This window comes from Chiloscyllium plagiosum, unplaced genomic scaffold (assembly GCF_037043375.1).
Source record: "Chiloscyllium plagiosum isolate Xiang-an unplaced genomic scaffold, Cpla_swu_hap1 HiC_scaffold_9, whole genome shotgun sequence".
Classification (NCBI taxonomy): Eukaryota; Metazoa; Chordata; class Chondrichthyes; order Orectolobiformes; family Hemiscylliidae; genus Chiloscyllium; species Chiloscyllium plagiosum.
Genome location: NW_028270147.1, coordinates 14,431,775 through 14,458,712, shown reverse-complemented (window position 1 = coordinate 14,458,712; position 26,938 = coordinate 14,431,775). Strand labels below are relative to the sequence as shown.

The window sequence follows — 26,938 nt, the reverse complement described above, 5'->3', positions numbered from 1 at the left end:
TGTTCCTGGGCTGTAAATTTTCTTTGTTCATTGTTCTTTTTTATGAGAGTTGAGAGTCAGTATGTACCCTTGAGTGAAGGGTAAGGCTGGTAGGAGTAGAGAACAATGGATGAATAAAGATATTGAAGCTTTGGTCAAGAATAAGAAGGAAGCAGATGTTAGGTATAGACAACTGGGATGAAGTGAATCTCTTGAAGAGCATAAGGGGTGTATGGGGCATTCTTAAGAGGTAAGTCAGGAGGGCAAAAACAAGGTATGATATAGTCTTGGCAGATAAGATGAAGGATAATTCAAAGAGATTCTACAAGTACATGAAGAGTAAAACAGCAACTAGAGAGAGAATAAGATTCCTAAAAGGTCAACAAGATCATCTACATGTGGAACCACAGGAAATAGGAGAGATACTTAAATGCATATTTCACATCAGTAACTATTGTGGAAAAAGACACGGAGGCAAGGAAATTACAGAGGAAGAGCTGCTGGAATTCTTAAAATAAACATAAAGAAGGATAAAACTCTAAGACCTGATCAAGGGTGTTCCAAGACATTGTGGGAAGCTAGGGGAAAAACTTGAGGGGCACCTATAATCTACAGCCACGGGTGAGGTGCCGGAGGACTGGAGGGTGGCTAATGTTGTGCCTTTATTTAAGAAACAAAATTGGCTATTAGGGAGGAGAGAGAGGGTGGTGGTGGAGGGTTGCTATTCAAACTGGAGGCCTGTGACAAGCAGTGTTCCTCCAGGATTGGTGCTGGGTCCACTATTGTTTCTCATTTTTGTAATCAATTTAGCTGAGAATTTAGGAGGCACGGTTCATGGATGACAGCAAAATTGGTGGTGTGGAGAAGAGTGAAGAGGGTTATCAAAGATTAGATTAGATTAGATTACTTACAGTGTGGAAACAGGCCCTTCGGCCCAACAAGTCCACACCGACCCGTCGAAGCGTATACCACCCAGACCCATACTCCTACATTTACCCCTTCACCTAACACTGCAGACAATTTAGCATGGTCAATTCACCTAACCCGCACATTTTTTGGATTGTGGGAGGAAACCGGAGCACCCGGAGGAAACCCATGCAGACACGGGGAGAACGTGCAAACTCCACACAGGAATTGAACCCGGGTCTCTGGCGCTGTGAGGCAGCAGTGCTAACCACTGTGCCACCGTGCCGCCCATTACATTTGGGAGGTCAAGTTGCAGCTGTACAGGACATTGGTTAGGCAACTGTTGGGACATTCATGCAATTCTGGTCTCCCTGATATTGGAAGGATGTTGTGAAACTTCAAAGAGTTCAGAAAAGATTTACAAAAATGTTGCCAGGGTAGGAGGGTTTGAGCTATAAGGAGGGGCTGAATAGGCTGGGGCTCTTTCCCCTGGAGCACCAGAGGCTGACGGGGTGACCTTACAGAGGTTTATAAAATTATGAGGGGCATGGACGGGGTAAATAAAAGAGGTCTTTTCCCCAGAGCGGGGGAAACCAGAACTAGAGGACATAGACTTAGGGTGAGAGAGGAAAGATATGAAAGGGACCTAAGGGACAACTTTTTCACAGAGAATGATGCATGTATGGAATGAGATGCCAGAGAAAGTGGTGGAGGCTGGTACAATCACAACATTTAAAAGGCATCTGGATGCGTATATGAATAGGAAGGGTTTAGAGGAATATGAGTCAAGTGTTGGCAAATGGGACTAGATTAGTTTAGGATATCTGGTCAGCATGGATAAGTTGGATGGAAAGATTTGTTTCTGTGCTGTACATCTCTATGACTCTATGATGCTACTTCAAAGGGGTCAATGGACTGAGGAGTGGTAGATGGAGTTTATTCTGGATAAATGGGAAGGATTGCATTTTCGTAAAGAAAAATGACAAAACTTATACAATTAACGGGAGGGTCCTGGGTAGCGTTGTTGAGCAGAGAGCTAGGTGTTCAGATACATAGTTCTTTGAAAGCTGCGTCACAGACAGGGTGGTGAAGAAGAAATTGAATTGGATTGAATTAGCTTTATTGTCATGTACACAAATGAGTACAGTGAAAAATTTACCATTGCTGCATTACAGCGCCATCTCAGGCATAAAAGTACCTCAGTACAGATACTTAAGATCAAATACATTGGAAACAAAACAAATAGGAAAGTAAAGATATAACTAGCCCAGCATTATAGGTCAGAAAAATAAATTAGGAATATAAAGAAGTTAAAAGTTCAGAATATCAGTCTGAATGTTGCCGTGAGAGTGGTGATTTGTCAATGTCACCTTGTCAGGATGAAGAAGTGGAAGGAGACAGAGTATAAGCAGCTCCATAGTCACTAACTGTCCCCATTAACAGCTATTCACCCTCCCAGCCAGATTGTTATCCACTCCCTTGTCTGTCCAATTGATCTTCCCTCTCTATGGGCTCTATCCCCACCTATCATTTATTCCTTACCCCCTCCCTCCACCCTATCTTCTGCATATAAACCAACATTTTCCTAACTCCCACCAGTTCTGAGGAAGGGTCACCAGACACAAAAGGTTAACTTTGATTTCTCTTCAAAAATGATGCCAGACCTGCTGAGCTTTTTCAGAAACTTTTGTTTTTGTTTCTGATTTACAGCATCTGCAATTCTTTCGATTTTCATTTTGAATCAAAAATAGGTCAGTTTAGCTAATATTGAGGGGCAAAAGCATGGAAATAGGCCAGTTGTACATCATTAGGGGGGTTCAGAAATCACCACTTAAACCCTAAAGAGAAAATGCAAAATGTATTTCCCCAACCTTTTCACCCTTGTCCACATGAATCAAAGGGGAAGAACATTTGGAGGTGGCTGAGTGATTCAGAGTTTCCTCACAGCACCCCAGGGACCCAGATTCGATTCCAGCCTTCGGCCACTGTCTGTGTGGAGTCTGCACATTCGCCCCCTGTCTCTGTGGACTTCCTCCGGGTGGCATGGCTTTCTCCCTCAGTCCAAAGATGTGCAGGTTAGGTGGATTGGTGATGCTAAATTGCCCATCGTGTTCAGGAATGGTGTGGGCGGCATGGTGGCACAGTGGTTAGCACTGCTGCCTCACAGCGCCAGAGACCCGGGTTCAATTCCCGACTGACTGTGTGGAGTTTGCACGTTCTCCCCGTGTCTGCGTGGGTTTCCTCCGGGTGCTCCGGTTTCCTCTCACAGTCCAAAGATGTGCAGCTCAGGTGAATTGGCCATGCTAAATTGCCCGTAGTGTTAGGTAAGGGGTAAATGTAGGGGTATGGGTGGGTTGCGCTTCGGCGGGTCGGTGTGGACTTGTTGGGCCGAAGGGCCTGTTTCCACACTGTAATGTAATGTAATGTAACGAATGTGTCAGTTAGGTGGATTAGCCATGGAGAATGTGAAGGTTAAGGCGATGAGATGCGGGGGTGCGCTCCAAAGGGTCAATGCAAGGTTGACGGGCTAAATAACCTCTATGTGCCCTGTAAGGGAATCAAAAACTCTGCTTACTAATGTGTTAATGTTATCTTTTGTAAGAATGTTCTCCACTATAGACTGCACAACAGTGAGACTTTTCAACTGCAAAACAGCTCTGCCATCAGAATTGAAGAATAGCCAACCTGGTTGCCTCAAATGTATCGCCAACAGCATAAAAGGGTGCCAGGTCATTGTATTCATCAAACACTCCCCACCGAAGGTGAGCCCATTCATGGACTAATACACTACCTGTAAAAATAGAAACATTCATGATAATAACACCTATTTCACTCAAAGCTAAATGATAAATTTGGAATACTGTGTTCATTTCTTGCCTCCCTGCTTTCTGAAATGTGATGTGAAACTTAAAAAGGTTCAGCAAAGATTTCCAAGAATGTTGCCAGTGTTGGAGGGTTTGAGCTATCGGGAGAGGCTGAGTAGGCTGGGACTGTTTTCCCTGGAGCATCGGAGGCTGAGGGATGGATTCATAGAGGTTTATAAAATCATTAGGCACATTTACAAAGTTAAAAATCACACAACCACCAGGTTACAGTGCAACAGGTTTATTTGGAAGCACTAGCTTTTGGAACACTGATCAAAAGCAGCACTCCGGAAGCAAGTGCTTCCAAATAAACCTGTTGGGCTATAATGTGGTGTGTGATTTTTAACTTTGTACACCCTAGTCCAACACTGGCACCTCCAATCATGAGGGGCATGATAGGGTAAATAGTCAAGGTCTTTTCCCCTAGGTGGGGGGTATCCAAAACTAGAGGGCATAGGTTTAACATGAGAGGGAAAAGGCTTAAATGTAACGTAAGAGGCAACTTTTTCACACAGAGTGTGATGTGCGTATGGAATGAGCTGCCAGAGGAAATGGTAGAGGCTGGTACAATTATAACATTGAAATTGCATCTGGACATGTGTATGAATAGGAAGGGTTTAGAGGGATATGAGCCAAATGCTGGCAAATGGGACAAGATTAATTTCGAATATCTGCACATCCCTATGACTCTAAATATGACTCAACAAAGTAAGGCTTTGATCAATTTCACCAAGCTAATAACAAATGCGAGTGTGTTTCCAGTGAAAGTGGAAGGGATTATAGTCAACTGCACAGAGGAATATCCTGTAAAGTTGTTACCTCTTTCACCATAAACTTGGATCAGGGCGTCATCTCGCATGAAGTTTTGGGTAAAGTGAATGTACCGGCCCTTGTCACCACATTGGCCATACTGCAGAGTGTATGGGTCATCTCCATACTGAGTATGTGGGTTAGCAATGATCACATTAGCCTAGAAAAAGATAAGTAGAGGAAATAACATCAGGGAATAAGATCGTCCACAAACTACTGTTAAATATAAACTGCAAAAGCATGGGTACAGAGACAGCAAAGTCAAAAAATAATTATATGTCAGAGAAAGCTGGACGGTCTATATTTGTTTGAAATTCTGAGGAAACAAAATACATTTTTATTAAATACTCCTTCTAAACACTGGACATACCTATGAATCATATAGAATGGTGTAGGTTAGATGGGCATCAGATTAATTTCACAGGTCAGCGCAATACCGAGGGCCAAAGGGCCTGTACTGTAATGTTCTGTGTTCTATGTTCTATAAACCAATGTGCATTGGGCCAGTCAGCAACGTCAAAGGTAAAGCAGAAAGTATTTTCTAAACACGGTCTTCGATCATTTGGTTAAATAAAATTAAGGACAGATCATTAGAGATGCAATTGCCAATTTTTCACAAAGTCAAGTATTAAAATATATTTAAGAGTAGATTAGCATGGCCCATGAAATAGGAAAAAAGTAATGTAACAATACCATTATTTCAGCTTTTACCTTTTCATAAGACTGGGTGCTCGGTCTCTGATAGTGGGGCTGTGAACTCCAGGTGATGGGCAATAGGATTTTCACATCTCGGAAATAAGCTCGATGTTTGCTGGCTTTGTACAAGAAGTTTGAAGCTGACCTCACCATTTCCTACAAGAAACACAGGTGTTGTGAAAGTTTTTAATCATTGTACTCTCACACAAAATTGGCAACAACTTCTTCAGCATATAAAATATTATCAATATATTTCATGGCCTTTAGCATTGACTTTGGGTAGGGGAAGAATGGTCGGCATTAATAAACTTATACTGCAACTTTTCTGTACAATCTGACATGGCAAAATGCTCTTTACACTCAACAAAGAATTGTAAAACAAAATTTGGCCACGTAATGGAATGTTAGGAGATAATCTCAGGTTATAGTCCAACAGTTTTATTTAAGATGTGGAGGTGCCAGTGTTGGACAGGGGTGGAGAAAGTTAAAAATCACCCAACACCAGGTTATAGTCCAATTCGTTTATTTGGAAGTACAAGCTTTCAGGACGCTGCTCTTTCATTAGTTGAATTCTCTTCACCTGATGAAGGAACAGTGCTTCAAAAGCTTGTGATTTTAACTATACCTGTTGGACTATAACCTGGTGTTGTGTGACTTCTGACTTTGTCTGCCCCAGTCCAGCATCGGCACCTCCATATCATATATAAATGAAAATTGTTTTTGTTCTGCTCTCACACTCACAGTTCAGATCTGATACGTCAGCTCTGGGTGAAATTGGAAGGGGAACAGAACAGTCTCCTTTTACCATTTTAAAGGGAGATCAGCTCATTGCTATCCAGTATCATCAGTAAAGATTACCAAACTGACCCTTACTCACGGTGTGGAAATTGTGGTAAATTACAATGTAAGAATGATGTGGAGGAGCTGGTGTTGGACTGGGGTGGACAAAGTTAAAAATCACACAACACCAGGTTATTGAGCACGAGCTTTCGGAGCGTTGGTCTTTCATCAGGTGTTTGTGCAATATAACATCATAAGACACAGAATGTATAGCAAAACATTTCAGTGTGATGGAACTGAAATTATATAGTAAATAAACCTGGATTGTTCATAATGCAAGAATGCAAAGTGGCCGTGCTGAGGCTGAGAGCCAAGTTCATTAACCATGACGATGGCCTCAACTGGGGCCTTGGGTTCATGTTACACTACAGGTGACCCCACTCCACTGTACACTCTCTCATACACACACTTAGACACTTACACACGAACACAGATCCTCTCTCATATACACACTCACTCTCGTATACACACACACACACAATCTTCTCTCATACACACACTCTCTCTCATATACACACACACCACACACGTCCACACACACATTCTCTCACAAGCCTTTCCTCCATCACACCCAAACACACACTTTACCAAGCTTTCACAACACAAGCTCTCTGATGTGCACTCATACACACACATGCACACTCTCATGCACACACACACATATAAGACTATGGGGTGAATTTGTGTTTGCAGAAGTATATTTGCAGATATGTTCTATTTTGCTCAAAAAATGGACAGTCAATCCATGTAATATTTTGTAAATTCCACTTTGGAAATACAACCAATCTGACTCAAGATTGGGATACAGACAGACTCTGACCTCACACCTTTAATGCATTGTCTGAGCTGTGATGTTACCACTTGTTATAAAATCTTAAGCTATCTCGAGAAGGTGACTTAAAAGAAGTTCTGGGATTATACATATTAATGAACCGAAACCTGCAATCCATTCCAAAAGATGAAAGACTTAACAAACAATCCAGGTTTATTCAATATATCATTCTAGTTGCATCACACTGAAATCTTTTGCTGTCCATTCTATGTCTTATGATCTTATACTCCACAATCACATGATGAAGGAGCAGCATTCCAAAAGTTAGTGCTTCCAAATAAATCTGTGGGACTGTAACCTGGTGTTATGTGATTTTTAATAATGTAAGAAGGCATTTGGAACATTTGTCTTTCTTGGTCAATGCATTGAGTATAGGAGTTGGAAGGTCATGTTTCAGCTGTACAGGACATTGGTTAGGCTACTTTTGGAATACTGCATGCAATTCTGGTCTCCCTGCTATAGGAAGGATGTTGTGATACTTGAAAGGGCTCAGAAAAGATTTACAAGAATGTTGCCAGAGTTCAAGAGTTTGAGCTATTGGGAGAGGCTGAATAGGCTGGGGCTGATTTCCCTGGAGCATCGGAGACTGAGGGGTAACATTATAGAAGTTTATACAATTATGAGGGGAATAGATAGGGTAAATAGACAGGGTCATTTCCCTGGGGTGATGGAGACCAAAACTAGAAGGCACAGGTTTAAGGTGACAGGGGAAAGATTTAAAAGGATCTAAGGGGTGGCAACACAGCAGTGCTCTTCTGACTGATTGGGGGTTTAGATGATCACATGCCAGGAGTTAAAGTAAAAGGAAAAGTCACCTTACCTCATAGTGCTACTCCCGCAATAGAGAAAGATGATGACTGGTGAGTTTAACTTGAGGGTCACGAGGCCACAGGTGAGGGCAGAGATTGAGAAAGTTGGACCTTCGTGGTAACCTGAGCCAATATGGGAATTGACCTTGCAGTGTTGTTCTAGTAACAAGCCTGTGCACAGTTAAGAAATGTTTTGCCAAAATGTGACTACACTGTGTGAGTTTAAAAAGCTCTCTCTCCCCTTGGAGAGGAATGTGTAATCCAAGGGGCTGCACTGAAGGTCCACCTGTCCTACTTGGTAAACCATCAGGAGACTACGGTCTTCCCAAGTCACACGCGATTAAAGATTTTGATCGGGCAAATCCAGATAAATCATTTTCTCTGGTGGGAGAATCCAGAACCAGAGGTCAGAACCTTCTAGAAAATTGGAGCTAAGATATTCATGTTTGATGCATGGAACACCTCTTTACACAGAGGAACTCTCCCCCTTCAAAAAGCTATTGATGGCGAGGGTCAATTGAAACTGTTAAAATAGAGACTGATAGGTTATTGTTTAGTGAGGAGATTACTGGCTACAAGGTGGGTAGATCAAACTAAACCACAGACCCAGCCAGAGAGTAACTGGGTGTGATGACAGGATTGAGACAGCTTAATGTTGGACGTTTCTGTAACACACAAGCCCATGGATAGCCACAAAAGAACACTCATCAAATGTCAGATTGTTAAAGAATTCCCTTTCGATTGCTTAACCTACAGTATCAATGCTGAATAAAACTACTAAACACAGTCAGTGATTGCAATAGGGATTCAGCTACTGGTCCTACCTGAATCTTTGTAAGGAGCATTGGATCCTCTGGTATTCCAGGGTTAATAGCAATGACGACATTTTCGTAACCATTATTCACCAGTTTCACATCAGAACAGCTTACACCATGTACACAAACCAAGCACACAAGGGAGAGGAGAAATATCTTGATAGATTTCATTTTTGAAATCCAACCAGAGCACCCTTTAGTCCCAGACCTACGAACTTACTGCAATTTATATTGATCTGCATCAAAGCACTTTTGGTCAACTCATATCTGATTACTCATATCTGATCCTGTATAATAAGGAAATCACATTCAGCAGTTCTTCAACAGCTTAATAAACTACATATCTGTAGATGAGTGATATCAGAGCTGTGGACGGGATCTTATAGTTTGTGGAAATCATAGGAATCAATCACAAACTTCCTTTGATGTATGCAATAACTCTCAGAGGCTCGGACCTCCTGCAACATTGACTTTTGTTTTACTGTAAATACAAAGGGAAAAATTCTTTAACTTCCCTAAGTGGAATATTCCGGTTACTGGAGGGCACAAATTGATTTAGAGGCCCAGACTAACTTGCAAAGTACATAATAGGCAGTTCATCATCTCTGAACCTTCTCTTGAACAATGTTTGACTCAAAGCACCTGGATGTACTGCAGATAAGTCAGGGTTTCGGACGTTTCGGACGTTTCGGACATTCCTGATGAAACGTCCTGACGTTTCATCAGGAATGTTCCTGATGAAGGCCCTTTGGCCGAAACGTCGATTTTCCTGCTTCTCTGATCTGCCTGACCTGCTGTGCTTTTCCAGAACCACTCTGATCTAATCTCTGGTTTCCAGCATCCGCAGCCCTCACTTTTGCCTTGCAGATAAGTAATACATGTTTTCCTCCACACCTTTTCCAATTATTGATCAGGAAATATGAAGTCCCATGAGTAATAATTTGTAAGGAATAACATAAAAAGCAATGACTTCCAGAACAAGCTTGGAAAATGCGTTCGCACTTACAATTGCAATGAAAACCAATTGGCTTCTACAGAAAGCAGCTAAAGTAATTTAGGTCCCTGGAAAAAGTTTAAGAAATTATTTTCCTCTGCATTGAGTGAGGCAACATATTAAAACACATTGAACAAAACCAAATTTCTTCTTTTTCTCTGAGCTATAAACTAGGAAATGGAAGTTGCACGCTACTGTGTTGGTAAAATACTGAGAGAGTTCTTACAACCCAAAGATCAACTGGGGTTCTGTGGTACACACTTTAATTAAACAAGATTTAGTTACATTTGCATGTAGTGAGCTGGATACTTTAGGAGACACAGCAGCACCATGAATCTCTGAATATAACATAGCTGCAGTGTAGAAGGTTTAAGTTCCAGACGGAATAGTGCGTGCAGTTCTTGTTGCCACGCAACCGGAAAGATGTGATTGTACTGCGGAGGAGATTCACCAGGAAGCTGCCGGGGTTGAAACTTCTCCATTACGATGGGCGACTGGATAGGCTGGGTTTGCTTCCCTCAGACAGAGGAGGCAGGGTTGGAGGGGGCAGACTGATATATACAAACTTATGACAATCACAAGTAGAACCTAGTCCCCAGGGCATACATGTCTAAGATCAGAGGGCATAAGTTTAAGGTGAGGAGTAAGTGGCTGAGAAGCAATCAGATGTAAAATGCTTTTAGCTAGACAGTGGTAGAAATATAGAATGGCCTGTTTGAGGGGTTGGTGAAGGAAGGTGCTCTCACAACATTCATGAGGCATCTAAACGAGCACTTAAAATGCTAGGGCACAGTAGGCTATGGATCAAGTTCAAGTAAATGGGATTAGTGTAGTGTGGCATTTATTTGTCAGCATTGACAAGATGGGCCGAAGGGCTTGTTTCTATGCTGTATGACAAACTATGATAATAGCCTTTTGCACCGGCTTAAGATGAAGGTTCATAATCCTGCAAGAAAGTGCATTGAGACACATCCAGAAGCCTGTAAATAACAAATGACTAAAAGACATCCCACAGACTCTCGAGAAGGAATTCCAAAACAAAAAAAGACCGAGGTCCACTTGATCAGCTACCAATCAAACATCGACCACTGCTCGGCCACAATGTCATGTCATTATTACTAAGAATCAAAGGAAGTGTGAGAAACAACTCATCCTACTTGTTTGGTCTGGCACTCTTGTGATGCAGTGTCCCTACCTCTGAACCAGGAGACCCAAGTTCAAGTCCCACCTGCTCCAAAGGATGTGTAATAATATCTCGGTACAGGTTGATTAGAAAATACCTACCCTTGTAGTTTAGGGATTGATCTATAGATTTTTGTTTTCCTTCTGTGTTTTGTCACCTATAATATTTCTGTTAAGCTGTCTGTCTTTGTTCGTCTTATTGATGAATGAGTGTGTGGAGCTTCGGGATTTAAGAAATATAATTTAAGCTGCAAACCCGTGTACTTTTGTTGTCATTTATTAAAGAGTACGTTTGCTTGCTTGCAATAAACAGTGATCTCCTTGTTCATGACAAAGCCTGCTGTGAATTACACTTACACAGTCATACAGTCATAGAGCTGTACAGCACTGAATAAGACTCTTTAGTCCAACTCGTCTATGCCAACCAGATATCCTAAATTATTCTCATCCCATTTGCCAGCATTTGGCCCATATCCCTCTAAACCCCTCCTGTTCATATACCCATCCAGACACCTTTTAAATGCTGTAATTGTACCAGTCTCCACTACTTCCCCTGGCAGCTCACACAGCTTCCTCTATGTGGAAAAAGCTGCCCCTTAGGTCCCTTTTAAATTGTTCCCCTCTCACCTTCAACCTGTGCCCTCTAGTTTTGGACTCCTTTATCCTGGGGGCGCGTGTAGTTCTTGTTGCCACACAATCGGAAGGATGTGATTGTACTGGAGAGGCTATTCACCCTATCTATATCCCTCATGATTTTATAAACCTTTATAAGGTTATCACTCAGCCTCAGACTCTCCAGGGAAAACAGCCCCAGCCTATTAACAGTGATCTCCTTATTAAGCCTCTCTCTATAGCTCAAACCCTCCAACCCTCGCCACATCCTTGTCAATCTTTTTTGAACACAAGTTTAACAACATCTTTCTGACAGCAGGAAGACCAGAATTGAACACCATATTCCAAAAGCGGGCTAACCAATGTCTGTACTTCCACAACATGGCCTCCCAATTCCGATACTCAATAATCTGACCAATAAAGGCAAGCATACCAACAACTGTCTTCAAACAACACTTTTATTAAAGAACTAGTAACAATCAAAACATAAATTATTTTAAAACTCATTCTATATGTATTGTGCATGCATGCATATAAACATGGACTCGAAGGGAGAGCATGTCAGCACAAAAGGTAACCCCAAATTGATCTGTTCAACACAATCCCCAAAAGAGATAATGTTGCCCTGGATACCAACATTACCAAGTCTCTGAATATCCATAGACCCATCTGGTTCATTACTTTATTGATGTCCATTCTTCCACAGTCTTCGGTAGCTGACTATCCCACTCTGGATGCTGGATCGAATGATGGAGGCAGTGCCCTGTTAAGTACAATTTCAGCCCACAGGGTTCAGCCTTCATCCAGACTTCCTCAAAATAAGAGAGAGTGACAATCACAAGTCTCCTGTCAAACCCCTCTCACAGGCACTAGAAGTATTGCAAACTCCACAGAACTCAAGCTCCTTATACTTCCTTTAGTGTACAATAAAACATGTACAAACACCGCACCGATTCTGCATCACAAACAGCAAGAATGTCACTGTCACAGTCCAGTTAGACTCCAATGTTCTCCAGTTGGTTTTCATAGCGGAAATACATCACCTCGGTGTCGTGTTGGGCACAATAAAGGCCCCTTTCCGAGCAAGAAAATGTCCACAAGTTTTCCTCAGATCCCAGTGTGCTTCCTGGAAGCATGTGTGGAATACTCTGGTAGGCTATCCCCACAGCCCAGGAAGGAATGTCTTTCACATTAACCCCCCAGTAGTGAAGTCCAGTGATGTAGCCTGCCGTGGCAAGTACATTGAGAGAGCTGCGGAAGTGTTCTGCGTTACACCACTTACTTTGCTCTGCTTCAACAACTTCAACTGCTGGACCCTTCCTGCATAGTTTCAGCTGGAGATGAGCATTGTTTGCATCCAATTGAATAGCTTGATCTAGAAGGTGGGGAAATGAAAACATAGATCAGTTAAAATCACACTGAAACGAGGAGTGACCCTACCTTGACCAGAACCCTCAAAATTTGGAATACCTGTATCAGATCCCCTCTCAGTTCTCTTTTCCAAGTGAAACAGCCCTATTGAAAGGATGGCTTGGGAAGTTGTTACCAAGGGGTTGCAAATAGAGCTGAACTCTAGAATCAACAGGGGCCACCCCAAATTGGATATCCTAATGGGGGACAATTATTGAAATTAAATAGCTGCAAGTGTTTGGCCTAATGTCACAGTCCAAGGGACAATTAATATCTGGTCTGTAACAATCACAAGCACCTTGCTTTTTGCCTAAGCCTATGGTTCTGGCTGTTGGAAGGTGTTCACTTTGACACGTACGAACCAATTTTTCTTGGATTCCATAGTGTCATACTCAGCTGATGTCAAAGTTGGTTTGTCTATGCTTTGCCCTGTCACTCAGCTCTAATGCCAATGCTTGGATCAAATTCTGTAGCCAGGATATGATTCGATGAGATCACTTACAGTGTGGAAACAGACCCTTCGGCCCAAAAAGTCCACAATGACCCTCCGAAGAGCAACCCACCCAGACCCATTCCCTACCTTTACTCCTTCACCTAACACTATAGGCAATTTAGCATGGCCAATTCACCTAACCTGCACATCTTTGTGACTGTGGGAGGAAACTGGAGCACCCAGAGGAGAATGTGCAAACTCCACACAGACAGTTGCCTGAGGTGGGAATTGAACATGGGTCTCTGGTGCTGTGAGGCAGCAGTGCTAACCACTGTGCCACCTTGCCGCCCACATGTTCACAAAACCTAATTGGAGCATCTTAGTTACGAATGAATAGGTGTCACTTGACTACTGTCAAGTCCATTCATCATCTTACTAACGTTGAAACAATTGCTTGAATAATGTTAATGCAATAATTAAGCAAGTGGAGTTTGACAAACTAGATATTACGGAGGTCAGGAAGATGAGAACTGGAAAGTACAGGTAACAATCTTTTTTACATAAATAAGGCTTACATAAATGACTAAAAGTTAGACAAACATATATGCAGGAACCAAGGGACCCAAGGACTAACTTTTTCACAGAGAGGGTGCTGTGTGTATGGAATGAATTATCAGAGGTGGTGGTGGAGGCTGGTACAAATACAACATTTAAAAGGCATCTGGATGGGTATATGGGTATAGGAAGGGTTTAGAAGGATATGGCCATATGCTGGCAAATGAGATGAGATTAATTTAGCGCATCTGGTCGGCATGGACGAGTTGGACTGAAAGGTCTGTTTCCATGCTGTGCACTGCTGTGACTCTATGAGCTAAATGAAGTATTTAAAGTTCTAATATAGTACAAGTTGATTTGTTTTAATTACACTAAAGTGACTTTATCCATGCTATTGTCTGACCAAAATGGAACATGACACATGAAGACACTTGCCAGTTTTATCCGCGCTGTTTTTTTCTTTAAGGTGGTAATCTTCTAGGTCTGGTGTGGATGGTGAGGTAAAATAATCTGTTAATCACACAGGGCAAAACTACCTCTAATCTGGAAAATTATATATTTTTGCAATTTGAATACTGTAGCGTGTTCAGTTTCACTGATCCGATTGCATTTTGCATTAATGCATGCAACACTGACTTACATGAAAATAATTCACCCAAAGATGTTAAAATTCTCTGAGTATTTATGCTCTTTGCAAAACATGCCTCTACGTTTTGTAATTCATTTCTCACATCCTGGAGATCCTTTAAATCAAGGTCCTGTTCTTTAATCTCAGTGCTATGAAAGCATTAACAATAAAAAATGCACTGTATTTTCTTTTCAATAGACCAGAAAAGATTGTGAATCGAAATGACAGGTTTCCAAGTTTTAAAAGGATTTCTTCAATTTTTGTTTAAACACACACACAAGAATCTTAGGGAAACATGGTCTAGACAGGAACAAAATGCTACTTTGCCAGCATGCAACAAATATTTCCATCTATCAGAAACACTGCAGGCTACGTTGTTACTGCTTAATCCTTGTTGGAGTTATACAGAGCCTTTGGTTGTTAGAACACTGTTATATTACTATGTGGCCTACTATATTGAACCCAACATATCACAGGTGAAAAGATTTTTGTTTTGTTCATTGATGGGATGAGAACATCGCTGGCTTGGCAGCATTTATTGCCCATCCTGCAGTTAATAGTCAACCACATTGTTGTGGGTCTGCAGTCACATGTAGGCCAGACCAGGTAAGAACACAGAACATAGAACAGTACAGCGCAATACAGGCCCTTCGGTCCACAATGTTGTGCTGAGCATTTATCTAAGATCAACGTAACCTATACACACCTCAATTTACTACTGTCTGTATGCTTGTCCAGCAGTCACTTAAATGTCCCTAATGTCTCTGCCTCTACTATCACTGCCAGCAGTGCATCCCACTCACCCACCATTCTCTGCATAAAGATGCTGCTGCCTGACTTCTTGTGCTTTTCCAGCAACACACTCTCGACTCTGCGTAATGATCCTACCTTGACATCTCCCCGATAACTTCCTCCAATCACCTCAAAATTATATCTCCTCAAGACAGCTATTTCTGCCTGGGGGGAACCATCTCTGGTTATCTACTCTATCTATGCCTCTCATTACCTTAGATGACAGCTTCTTTTCCTCAGGGACATTACTGAACCAGATGGGTTTTTCCCCTGACATTCAATAATGGATTCAGGGTCATCACAAGATTCTTAATTTCAGGTTTTTTTTTATTCCACCACCTGCTTTGGTGGGATTCAAACCCAGGTCCCCAGAATCTTCGTTGGGGGTCTGGATTAACAATCCAGTGATAATACCACTTGGCCATCACCTCTCCTTGAGTTGAGTTGACTTTTACTTGTTTGTATATTTCCAACAGTAAGAAAAAAAATTGTACTTCATTTGTTTGGGATGACCTGTAATGCTGGAAAATGCAAATCAAATGCAAATCTTTCTTTGGAATAGGATAGAAATTGTCTTTTACTTCCTTGTTAGATTACTCTGAGAGAGCATGCTCATAGTGCAAATTTCGAAATTTGATTTTATCAGGCATCAAAGTCAAGAGATTACAAATAAAGCTGCCTGATCTGAGGTACAATGTTCAGTAATTGTTTAAGGGTCACTGCATGTGGCAACTCTAAAAATCACATGATCGTGTTCTCATGGTGTGCTCTGCATTTGTTGCCATTCCCATCCCTAACTGCCCACCATTTCAGAGGATGGTTAAGAATCAATCACATTGCTGTGGGGCTGGAGTCACATGTAGAGCAGACTGGGTATGAATGCCAGAGATCCTTTGTTAAAAGGACATCTGTGAACCAGACGGATTTAAAAATGGTCGATGATAATTGACATGCCGACTATTACTGAGATTAGTTTTATTTCCAGATTTATTAACAGAATTTAAATTACAACAATTGCTATAGCAAAAAACAATGACAGCAGGAGCAATGGCCCTGTGGTATTATCACTGGTGTTAATCCAGATACCAAGGTAACATTCTGGGGTTTAAACCAAGGTTCAAATCCTGCCATGACAGATGGTGGCATTTGAATTCAATAAACATCTGAAATTCACAGTCTAATCGCAACCATGAATCCATTATTCATTGTCAGGAAAACCCATATGGTTCACTCAGAAGGAAATGGCCATCCCCTGATTGGGCCTACGTATGACCCAGAGCGCAATTATCAAAGCAGAGAATCCCTGCAGTGTGGAAGCAGGCCATTCAACCAATTGAGTCCATACTGACTTTCCAAAGAGCATCTCACCTGCATACCCCATCCCTGTAACCCTACTAATCCACCTAACCTGCACATCCATGGACAGTACAGGCAATTTAGCATGACCAATCTACCTAACCTGCACATATTTGTACTGTGGGAGGAATCTGGGCAATAAATGCTTGCCTAAACAGCGATGCCCACATCCCATGAATGGATATTTTTAAAAAACTTCCCCAGAATCAGAGCTGCCAAGATTGTAGGAGATGTGTGTGTGTGTATATATAATCAGCTCCAATAGTAATCATTTCCCTGTAAGTTGAAAACATGAAATGCACTCAACCATTTAGTTATCTGGCTGCCCAGCCCCCTCCCATTAGTGGGACTTTTTAAAAAAGCCTTTAAAGGAGTACTGGGCAGGATAGGATTTGGATTATGTTTGGGACCCCCCACCCAAGAGAAAAGATTGTCTATTTATCCTATCCATGCCCGCAATGATTTTGTAAACCTCTATGAGGTCATCCCTCAGCCTTCAACACTCCAGGGGAATCAGCCCCAGCCTATTCAGCCTCTCCCGATAGCTCAAACCATCCAACTTTGGTAAAATCCACATAAATCTTTTTGGAACTCTTTTACGTTTCACAACATCTTTCTAATAGGAAGAAGACCAGAATTGCACACAGTATTTCAAAAGTGGCCTAACCAACATGACCTCCCAACTCCTATACGCAATGCTCTGACTAATAAAGGAAAGCATACCAAGTGTTATTGTTTTAGAGGGGTTTAAAGGGTGCAATCCATCATCATAAAAGTCAAGGCTATGAGCTGAGTGCTGGAAAGTGGGACTAGTATGGGTGGCATGGTAGCTCAGTGGGTAGAATTGCTGTCTCACAGCACCAGGGACCTGGGTTTGATTACAGCCTTAGGCAACTTGTCTATGTGGAGTCGGCACATTCACCCTATATCTGCATGGGTTTCCTCTGGCTGATCTGGTTTCCTCCCACAGTCCAAAGATGTGTAGGGTTAGGTGGATTGACCATGCTCAATTGCCCATATTGTCCAGGGGTGTGCAGTCTATGTGGATTAGCCATGAGGATAAAACAGGGATAGGATGGGTCTGGGTGGAAGGCTCTTCGGGGGTCCGTGTGGATTCAATGAGCTGAATGGTCTGCATCCAGACTGTCGGGATTCTACAGATTTAGACTCACTTTGGTGGCACAAACCCGATGGGCTGAAGGGCCTTTTTTGTCCTGTATGATTCTGTGAAAAGCAATGATAACTAAATAGCAGCTACATTTTCATTACAAACAAATAACATCAATGGGATACGTGAAAGAAATAATTCAGCAAAAATATTGAAAAGCAAGATTTAAAGTATTCATTGTCTACTTGTAGAAAGTGAGGACTGCAGATGCTGGAGATCAGAGCTGAAAAATGTGTTTCTGGAAAAGCGCAGCAGGTCAGGCAGCATCAAAGGGGCAGGAGAATTGATGTTTCAGGTATAAGCCCTTCTTCAGGAATTCCTGAAGAAGGGCTTATGCCCGAAACACCGATTCTCCTGCTCCTTGGATGCTGCCTGACCTGCTGCGCTTTTCCAGCAACACATTTTTCATTGTCTACTTGTAGTACAGCAATGAAAGTCCATCAACAAGTGGATAAGATTGCAGGATATAATCTGCCCTCTATATAATGACCCAACTTATCTGGTCATTATTTTAGTTGTTACCCATGGGATGTTGCTCTGTGCAAATTGGCTGTTGTGCTCACTACATTATAAATAATGATGATGCTTCAAAATGATTTACTTAGCTGCAAAATCCTTTGGGACATTTTGTGATCAAGCCAATAACTACTTAAAGACAAGTCTTCTCTTTTTTTGTTGTGCTTTTTGGATGAGATCTGCCTTGTCACCTCAGACACTGCACCTCTCAATGATCATTTGCATCAGAAGCAACTAGGAATTTTTGTTTTCTTTTTATTAGATTAGATTCCCTACAGTGTGGAAACAGGCCCCGGAATAGTTTGGAGGAGGGAGTAATACATAATGTGAATCCAAATCATTTCTTCTGTTGAATTGCATCTAATCAGACGCTTGAAAAGGCCTTGTCACAGTCCTCCAAAAACTAAAATCCATTAGCAAGATATAAACTCTGCTTGCCTTCATTGCTCAATCCTTTGAGTATCGGAGTTGGGAAGTCCTGTTGAGGTTGTACATGACATTGGTAAGGCCTCTACTGGCATATTGTGTCCAGTTCTGATCACCCAGGTAGAGGAATGATACTACCAAGCTGGACAGGGTTCAGGAGGGATTCATCAGGATGCTTCCAGGTATGAAAGCTTTGAGTATTAAAGAAAGGCTGAAGAGGCTGGGTTTTTTTTCACTGGAGCGTAGGAGGCTGAGAGGTGACCTGATGGAAGCTGATAAAATAATGAGGGGTATACATAAGATTAATTGTAATCGTCTTTTCCCTAGGATGATGGATTTCAAAACTATTGGTCACATTGTTAAAGTTAGAGGGGAATGATTTAAAAAAGACATGAGGCAAATATTTTACACAGACGGTGGTTCACATGTGGAAATAACTTCCTGAGGAAGTGGTGGATGTGGGTACAGTTACAACATTTAAGAGACATTAGGATAACTAGATGAATAGGAAAGGTTTGGAGGGATATGGGCCCGTAGCAGGCAGGTGGGACTAATTTAGTTTGGGACTCTGTTCGGCCTGGACTGGTTGGACCGAAGGGTCTGTCTCCGTGCTGTGTGACTCCATCTCTCAATGACAGAAATGTATGTCTTCCTGATGAAAGTGTTCCTGAAGGACCAAGATTTAGATTGGGACTCAGAATGAGGACCTTCCAGTTTTAAATTGTGGCCTTCCATTGGCTGATGTCCCTGCTGGCCCCAAAATGGATTCATATTGATGCTGGTGGCAAATTTTCTTTGGTCAAATGGAAGCAAGAAAATGAAACATCAGTGCAAAGGATAAAGAATCTGCTCAAATCTCAGATTGCACAGCAGAACTTTATTAGATTCTGTCAGTCCTTTTATAGGAAGACACTTTACTTTTAAATTTAAATTATACAGGTTGGATTTAAACACAATCTCAGCTCAACATCAGGAGGAATGCTCAATATTTACGTAAAGTTCAATTTTTTTGGCCATAAATTTTGAACATGAATTAAGTTGCACCATTATAAATTGAATGTTGTTGAATTTTGATGACGTTGCTGACTATCTCTGGCTTTAGCTGTACATTTCCTAACTGGGTGATACTCTGCCCTGACGTTTCTTAGTCACAACACATACAGTGATGGAAATGATCAAGGAGACAACAATGACAACAATACCAACAATAACAAGAATTTCTGAAATGTTAATAACTACACTATTATGAGGTTGTGTTGGTTCGAAGGCTTGCGCTATATTCGATAAGGCCGAAGACTGGTTTCCTTTATCAAATGCCCGAATTGCAAAGTAGATTACTGTCCCATTTTTCAACTCGATGTTCTCAGATACTGTGAGCGATTCCTCTGAGTTAGCCACCTTTGGCTTCAGGTCTGTGGTGTTTACACTTTGAGCATTTGGAAAGTCATCCCTCAGCTGTGCGAAGCTTTTGCTGAGCTTTATTTCGTAAAAGGAAGCTACAAGAAAGGTAAAGCAAGTCAATGTATTATTCAGGCTCTTGATGTTATCCTCTTACACACTGCCAGGTTTGCTGAATACTTAAGTGAGGCAAATGGTAATAAGGAGCTAAACTGAGAGGTTTAAAAATACAGGAACAAGAAAAGACCATACAGCCGAACAATTCTTTATATCTCATTCAGACTCTCCCTTATTGAAACAAAGATTTTATTTCATTAAGGTAGGACAGAGAAAGTTCACCAAGATGATCCCTGATGTCGAGGAATTTTCTTAGGAGCAAAGGTTGAATAGTTTGGAATTCTACTCACAGGTGCTTAGAGGAATGGGATATAATACCATTGAAACATTTAGGATTCTTAAGCGGCCTGGCAGGGTAAGTGTTGGTCAAATGTTTCCCCTCACGCGATAGTCTAGAAACCAGAGGTTATTGTCTCAGAATTAAAGCACGCCAATTTAAGACTGAGACAAAGAGGAATTTTGTTTTCTCTGAGGGTTGGATGTCTTTGGATCTCCTTGCCACAGAGTGCTCCGGGGTCGGAGTTCTGGTGTCTGTTTAAGGTTTGATCAGGAAGGGAATCCAGGGTTATGGGAAAATTGCAGGAAAGTGGAGGTGAGAAATATTGGATCAGCCATAATTCTATTTAATGATTTAGCAGATTTCAGCGGCTGAATGGCCTGTTGCTTTTCCTATTTCTTCATCGTCTTATTATGGTCTCCCATTGAAATGTACATTTAAAATGTGAATTACACCCATCCCCATTATAATTCGATTGCCTTGAGTATTCCCGAAAACACAATGGTATTGGTTACTCCTGTGGGTGGTCTGACTGTTTCATGCTCAGGAACATGCCCTTCCCATTATCTAATTGTAAAGTTGGGTGGCCTAGGGCAGTAACAAAAAGACACCCATGAAATCGCAAGTCAATGTCAGGGCCTCGAATTTTACTCAGTGGGGAATTGGTACATTGGGTAGGAATGGATTATAGGCTGAGCTACAAGCTTATGCTGGTCACCAGAATGTTCCCTGAAAGTGTGGACATTGAAAGGAGCTTGGCTGGGATGCCTGACCGTCACACACATGACAGTGCTCATTATCAAGACTTGCCCATCTTTGACTGTCACAAGGGTAAGGATGCAAGAACACCCCACTCATAGAGTCGTAGAGATGTACAGCATGGAAACAGACCCTTTGGTCCAACTCATCCATGCTGACCAGATATCCTAAATTAATCGAGTCCCATTTGCCAGCATTTGACCCATATCCCTCTAAACCCTTCCTATTCATATACCCATCCAGATGTCTTTTAAATGTTGTAATTGTACCAACCTCCACCACATCCTCTGAGAGCTCATTCCATACATGTAGAACCATTTCTGTGAAAATGTTGCCCCTTAGATCCTTTTAAATCTTTCCCCTCTCACCCTAAACGTCTGTCCTCTAGTTCTGGACTCCCTCAACTCAGGGAAAAGACCTTGTCTATTTGTTAAGTAAATCTTTAACGATGATTCAATATCTTCTGCAAAGGTACAATGAGGGGAGGAATTAGCTGAAAAGGAAAGATTGAAGTGACTTTCACTTGAGCTGCTTAAAGTCAATACAACTTTGTGGTGGGAGGAACCCAATGATTTAGTGATTAGTGCTGCTGCCTCACAGTAGCAGGGACCTGGGTTCATTCCAGCCTTGAGCATCTGTCTGTTTGGAGTTCTCTCTGTGTCTGCGTGGGATCTTCTGGGTGCTCCAGTTTCTTCCCACAGTCCAAAGATGTGCAGTTTAGGTGGATAGACCATCCTGGGTTATCTTGTAGCATCCAGGGATGTGCAGGGTAGGTGGATTAGCTATAGTAAGGGTAGGGGGCAGGACCTGGGTGGGATGTTCTTCAGAAGGTCAGTGCAGACTCAATGGTCTGACTGGCCTCTAGCTGCACTGTAAGGATTGTATGATCATTCTTTTTGAAACAAAAATAAGGAATCCTAAAGATTTCAGATTAAAGTACAGTCATTCACTTGTAATATAATGTTTAGTCATGCTAAATGAGTGCAGTGCTTTTCAACAACAAAAATACACAAATGGCAAAAGTCACACCCTATTCCCAGTTAAACAATGAAACTGACTGATCAACTGATTGATGCTGTAATGGGGGCAACAAGACTTAAAATGGGCTGAGAAGTCAGCAACGGACTTGCTCCCAACGTATGGATTGAAATATAATTTAAATTACCTGTTCCTTGATCTAAGTCATCGCCTGGAGCTGTCCATTTCAGTTGTATTGCATCTCCAACAATTGCTGCCCGAAGATCCTTAATTTTACTTGGGGGAAACTTGTCAGGTGGAGTTCCGGGAGGAACCTGACTAACAACACATGCTCCCGCTGTTTTCACTCTATTGAAGCTTCCCAATTGTATCTGAGAATCGTTACGGTCCACTGGAGGCTTTGGTGGGTTGGGGTGAATTTTACCTGCGAAAAAAGTGAAGAAAGACATATTCAGAAAGGAGCAAAATATTTGGAAGTTGATTTTTAACATTTATCCTTCAGATGCGATTGTCACCACAAGGCCACTACTTGTTGCCCATTCTCAATTTCCCCAGAGAAAGGGATGGCCAGCTGCCTTTTAGAACTGCCCAATCCATGTAATGTAGTTACACCCACAGAACTGTTAAGGAGGGGGTTGGTATCAATGTCAATGGGCCTTTGATGTGAACAATGACAATTTCAGTGTCATTACCAGAGCAAAATCTCAGCCAATCAGCCTGTCTGCAAGTTTAGAATAATCTCCTGCAGCAGATTCTTATCCTTGAAGAGTCAGATCAAATGAATCCAAGGATCATCTTGTGGAAATAAGTGTATTAGATGCAAAGAATTCATTTGCTTTTATGTGGTTTCAGGATGTGATTAAATAATACATTTGTTGCACATTACTAACTTTCATTGTTTTGTAACTCAAGTGGTTTACCAGATTACTTCACAGGGCATTGGCTACTTGCATGATGGCATTCATGAAACAGTTGATTTTTGTTTAAAATAAGAGTTCACTCATGGCTATTTTTACCATATTACTCAAAAATGACAAATTAATTAGATGGTTTACCTTTTTATCCTGACAGTATTTTATAAAAGTACTTGGATGAGGACATGAAGTATCATCGCATTCAGGCTATGGGTCTTGTGTGGGCAAATAGGAGTGTATTGTTGAGGTTCAAGTTTTTTTAATTCATTCATTCACAGTATGTGGGTTTCATTGCCTGGGTCAGTATTTTTTGCCCATCCCTAAATGCTCTTGAGAAGGTGCTACTGATCCGCCATTTCACACAATCATACATCGCCCTTCTTCCCATCAAGTCTGAACCAACAAAAACTACTCAAAATCTACACGTGTCCACTTTCCACCACTTGGTCCATAATCTTGAGTCCTCAGCTGAGTAATCTAGGTTGTGAGGTGTCCTGCCTGAACCAACTCTGGCAGTGCATTCCACACCTCCACCACCCTCTGGAGTTATCGGGTATCTCGGAGGTTGTCCAAGATAGCATTGAAATTGTCATTGGGTTTGGGACTGATGACATTTCCAATTACAAATGGGATGGTTTAGGGGCTGACTCAACCAATATCATAAGTCAATAACAAGTAGGTATCTTTGTCCATCAGTACCTTACCGTTTTGTACATATCCTGGGATGTACATGGCATGGCTTTGCTTCCTGGTTGTTAACCTTACTATTCCATCTTTTCCTTGTACAGATACTTTAATGGTGTATTTCCCATTACCAAGAAATTCAGTAAAATACCGAGAATAAACTCCATCATTTCTAACAGCATCAGCACCTAAAGATAAGAAGACAAATCAATTGTAAAGTGCAGAATCCAGTGTTAACTAATGATAATATTTTACTTTGGTCACAATGAAATATAACCATTTGCTAATTGGCTTCTATAGCGATGGATGTATTTACCTCCCCCATTGTCCAACAGCTCAAGATTCACAGGCTGACCAATAGCCCTCTCTACTGTGGCTGTCACTTTGGCTCCAACAACAGGCAGGAAGCCTTGGCTGACTTCTGCAAAAATGATCAGTGGGTTTGGAAAAGATGTTGTGTCTTGATTGAGGTGCACGTTGACTGTGACAGGCAGAATGTTCTCATCTGCTGCCCGTGATGTTACTGTTATCGTTACAAACTGAGGCATTCCAGCTCCATTTTGTATGCTGTACAGCCAGGCTCCTGACTGATGTAAAAACACCCCATTGTAATTGAAAAGAAGGAGATCAAAATTAAAGCAAAGAGAAAATTTAAACACACAGGCCAATCAGAACCGTACATGTGCCAGGCCAGGAATTGGAAGACGAGCTGTCAACAAGACTGCGTCCATCTCAAAGTTTCCATTTCTGTAAAGCTTTCCATTGGGATCACGGATAAACATTTGTGGTGTGTCAGTCTCCCATGTTATTACAAAGAACAAGTTTTTTCCAACCGATTTATCAATGAAAACTGTACCATTGAACCAGTCATTACTTGTAATGCTCTTTCCAGAACTTTCCAGCTGCAAGAAATCAAAACAGTTTCTTTAAAACACCAACATACCTGTTATCAGAAAGCAGCAAAAAATTCAAAGTCATTCTCTAAAGGATAGTCAAACCTGGATTGACTGTTGACTCATGTTCCCATTTCCTGATACTAATCCAGTGAAAGCATCAACTAACCCATTTTCATCCAATTTATCAGTAGCTGCATACTGCAGGCCTCCTAAAGATTGAACATGAGAAATAATAAAATCAATGTAGTGCTTACAACTAATTGGGAAAAAAAGCTCTGCACAAATTTAAACCACAAAACCTAATCATGAAACAGATGATAATCAGAATTAAAAGTAAAACCAACCGCTGATGAAATTATTTGGGGTGATACTATGTCTTAGATTATTGGGTGATGTGAATGGGGATGGAAATGTGTTGCTGGAAAAGCACAGCAGGTCAGGCAGCATTTAGGGAACAGGAGAATCGATGTTTCGGGCATTAGCCCTTCTTCAGGATGTGAATGGGCAAGGTAGATTGATGGGTAAATAAATAGGAAGGGTTTAGATGGATATTGGCCAAATACTGGCAAATGGGATTAGATTAATATAGGATATCTGGTCAGCACACACGAATTGGGCTGAAGGGTCTGCTTCCATGCTATACAACTCTATGATTCGATAACTCAGGAGATATGGGTCCAGTTGACCATTCACTGAGATCATAGCTAATAATCTCCCTGAATGACACATGTCCCTTCACTTTCCTCAGTGAAAGTCTCCAGGAATCTATTGGTTTTCATCTTGAAGATGCTCAATGATTGAGCTCACACAGCCCTCTGGAGTAGCGAATTTTCAAGTGTCATTGACCTTTCACAGGAAAAGTCTTCTTCATCTCAGTCTTAAGTGGTCCATCCTAAACATAAGATAATGTCACCTGGTTTTAAACTTCCCAGCCGGAGAAACCCACTGTTTCCAAACACACTGCCGCTGCAAAATGTTTGCAAGTTGTAATCAGGTCACCCCTTGTGAAACTTGAGGGAAAACAGACCCAGTATACTCAATTTCTACTCATAAGATAACCACACCATCCCAAGGATTAACCCAGTGAACATCCGTTAATTATGTTGTCATCACAGCAAGTATATCCCTGCTTGGTGAAAAGTAACAAAACTTTGCCAAGACTCTGTATAGCTTCAATAAAACATCTTTATTTCTGATTTCAAATCCCCTTATCATGAAGGCCAACACACTACTGCCTTCCTAATTACTTGCTATACCTGTGTGCTAACTTCAAATGATTCGTCAAAAGGGACACACAGGTCCCTTTGACACCACACGACCCAACTTCTCACTGTTTAGGAAATATTCTGTCTTCCTGCTTTTCCTCTACTGAGGTGAGTAGCTAATGAAGGAGCAGTGCTCTGAAAGCTAGTGCTTCCAAATAAACCTGTTGGACTATAACCTGGTGTTGTGTGATTTTTAACTTTGTCCACACCAGTCCAACACTGGCTCCTCCACATCATGGTGACACATTTATTAATAAAGCACCCCAACTGCATTGGATAACAGTCTGTACAAATCCTCTTGCAGCCTCTTTGAATTTGAGTCATAGACATACAGCACAGAAACAGACCCCTCGGTCTAACCTGTCCATGCTGACCAGATATCCTAAATTAATCAAGGCCTCTTCGCCAGCATTTGGCCCATACCCCTCAAAACTCTTCCTATGCATTAACCCATCCAGATGTCTTTTAATTGTGCAATTGTAACAGCCTCAACCACTTCTTCTGGAAGCTCATTCCATATACACACCAACCTCTGAGTGAAAAAGTTGCCCCTTTGGTCCCTTTTAAATCTTTCCCAGCTCACCTTAAAACTATGCCATCTAGTTTTGAAATCCCCTGCCGTGGAGAAAAGACCTTAGCTCTTCACCCTATCTATGCCCGTCATGATTTTATCAACTTCTATAAGGTCACCTCTCAGCCTCTGATGCTCGAGGGAAAATAGCCCCAAGCCTATTCAGCCTCTTCCTTTAGCTCAAACCCTCCAATCCCTTCACAACAGCCTTTCCTAAAGCATGGAGAGCAGAACTGCATGGGGAATTGCAAAAGTGTCCTAACCAATGTCCTGTACAAATGCAACATGATCTGCCAATGCACTCAATGCACTCACCAATAAAGGCAAACATACCAAATGTTTTCTTTACCATCTTCTCTACCTGTGACTCCACTTTCAAGGAACTATGAACCTGCGCTCCAAGTTCTCTTTGTTCAGCAACACTCCTCAGGACCTTACCATTAAGTGTATAAGTTC

General features: G+C 41.6%; 2 protein-coding genes and 1 pseudogene across 3 annotated transcripts in view; all 3 read right to left on the bottom strand.

Annotated features, from left to right (window-relative positions):
* The window catches only part of LOC122546865 (calcium-activated chloride channel regulator 1-like), a 32,075-nt gene extending 23,314 nt beyond the window's left edge, over positions 1-8,761 (bottom strand). Inside the window, exons 1-4 of the mRNA XM_087990261.1 lie at positions 8,561-8,761; positions 5,271-5,411; positions 4,569-4,719; positions 3,571-3,676 (exon numbers count right to left, since the gene is read on the bottom strand). Coding sequence (XP_087846387.1) covers positions 3,571-3,676; positions 4,569-4,719; positions 5,271-5,411; positions 8,561-8,722 — 560 coding nt within the window. The 5' untranslated portion in view covers positions 8,723-8,761. The remainder of the gene's footprint in view (positions 1-3,570; positions 3,677-4,568; positions 4,720-5,270; positions 5,412-8,560) is intronic.
* Positions 8,762-12,244: 3,483 nt separating this feature from the next.
* LOC148149087 (putative E3 ubiquitin-protein ligase MID2) lies at positions 12,245-15,261 on the bottom strand (annotated as a pseudogene).
* Positions 15,262-19,480: 4,219 nt separating this feature from the next.
* LOC122554129 (calcium-activated chloride channel regulator 1-like) overlaps positions 19,481-26,938 on the bottom strand; it is a 28,556-nt gene continuing 21,098 nt past the window's right edge. For both annotated transcript variants that reach the window (XM_087990423.1, XM_087990422.1), the window contains 6 exons: positions 24,749-24,855; positions 24,431-24,652; positions 24,067-24,337; positions 23,771-23,938; positions 22,340-22,576; positions 19,481-20,119 (listed from right to left, as the gene is read on the bottom strand). In XM_087990423.1, coding sequence (XP_087846549.1) covers positions 19,737-20,119; positions 22,340-22,576; positions 23,771-23,938; positions 24,067-24,337; positions 24,431-24,652; positions 24,749-24,855 — 1,388 coding nt within the window. In that variant the 3' untranslated portion in view covers positions 19,481-19,736. The remainder of the gene's footprint in view (positions 20,120-22,339; positions 22,577-23,770; positions 23,939-24,066; positions 24,338-24,430; positions 24,653-24,748; positions 24,856-26,938) is intronic.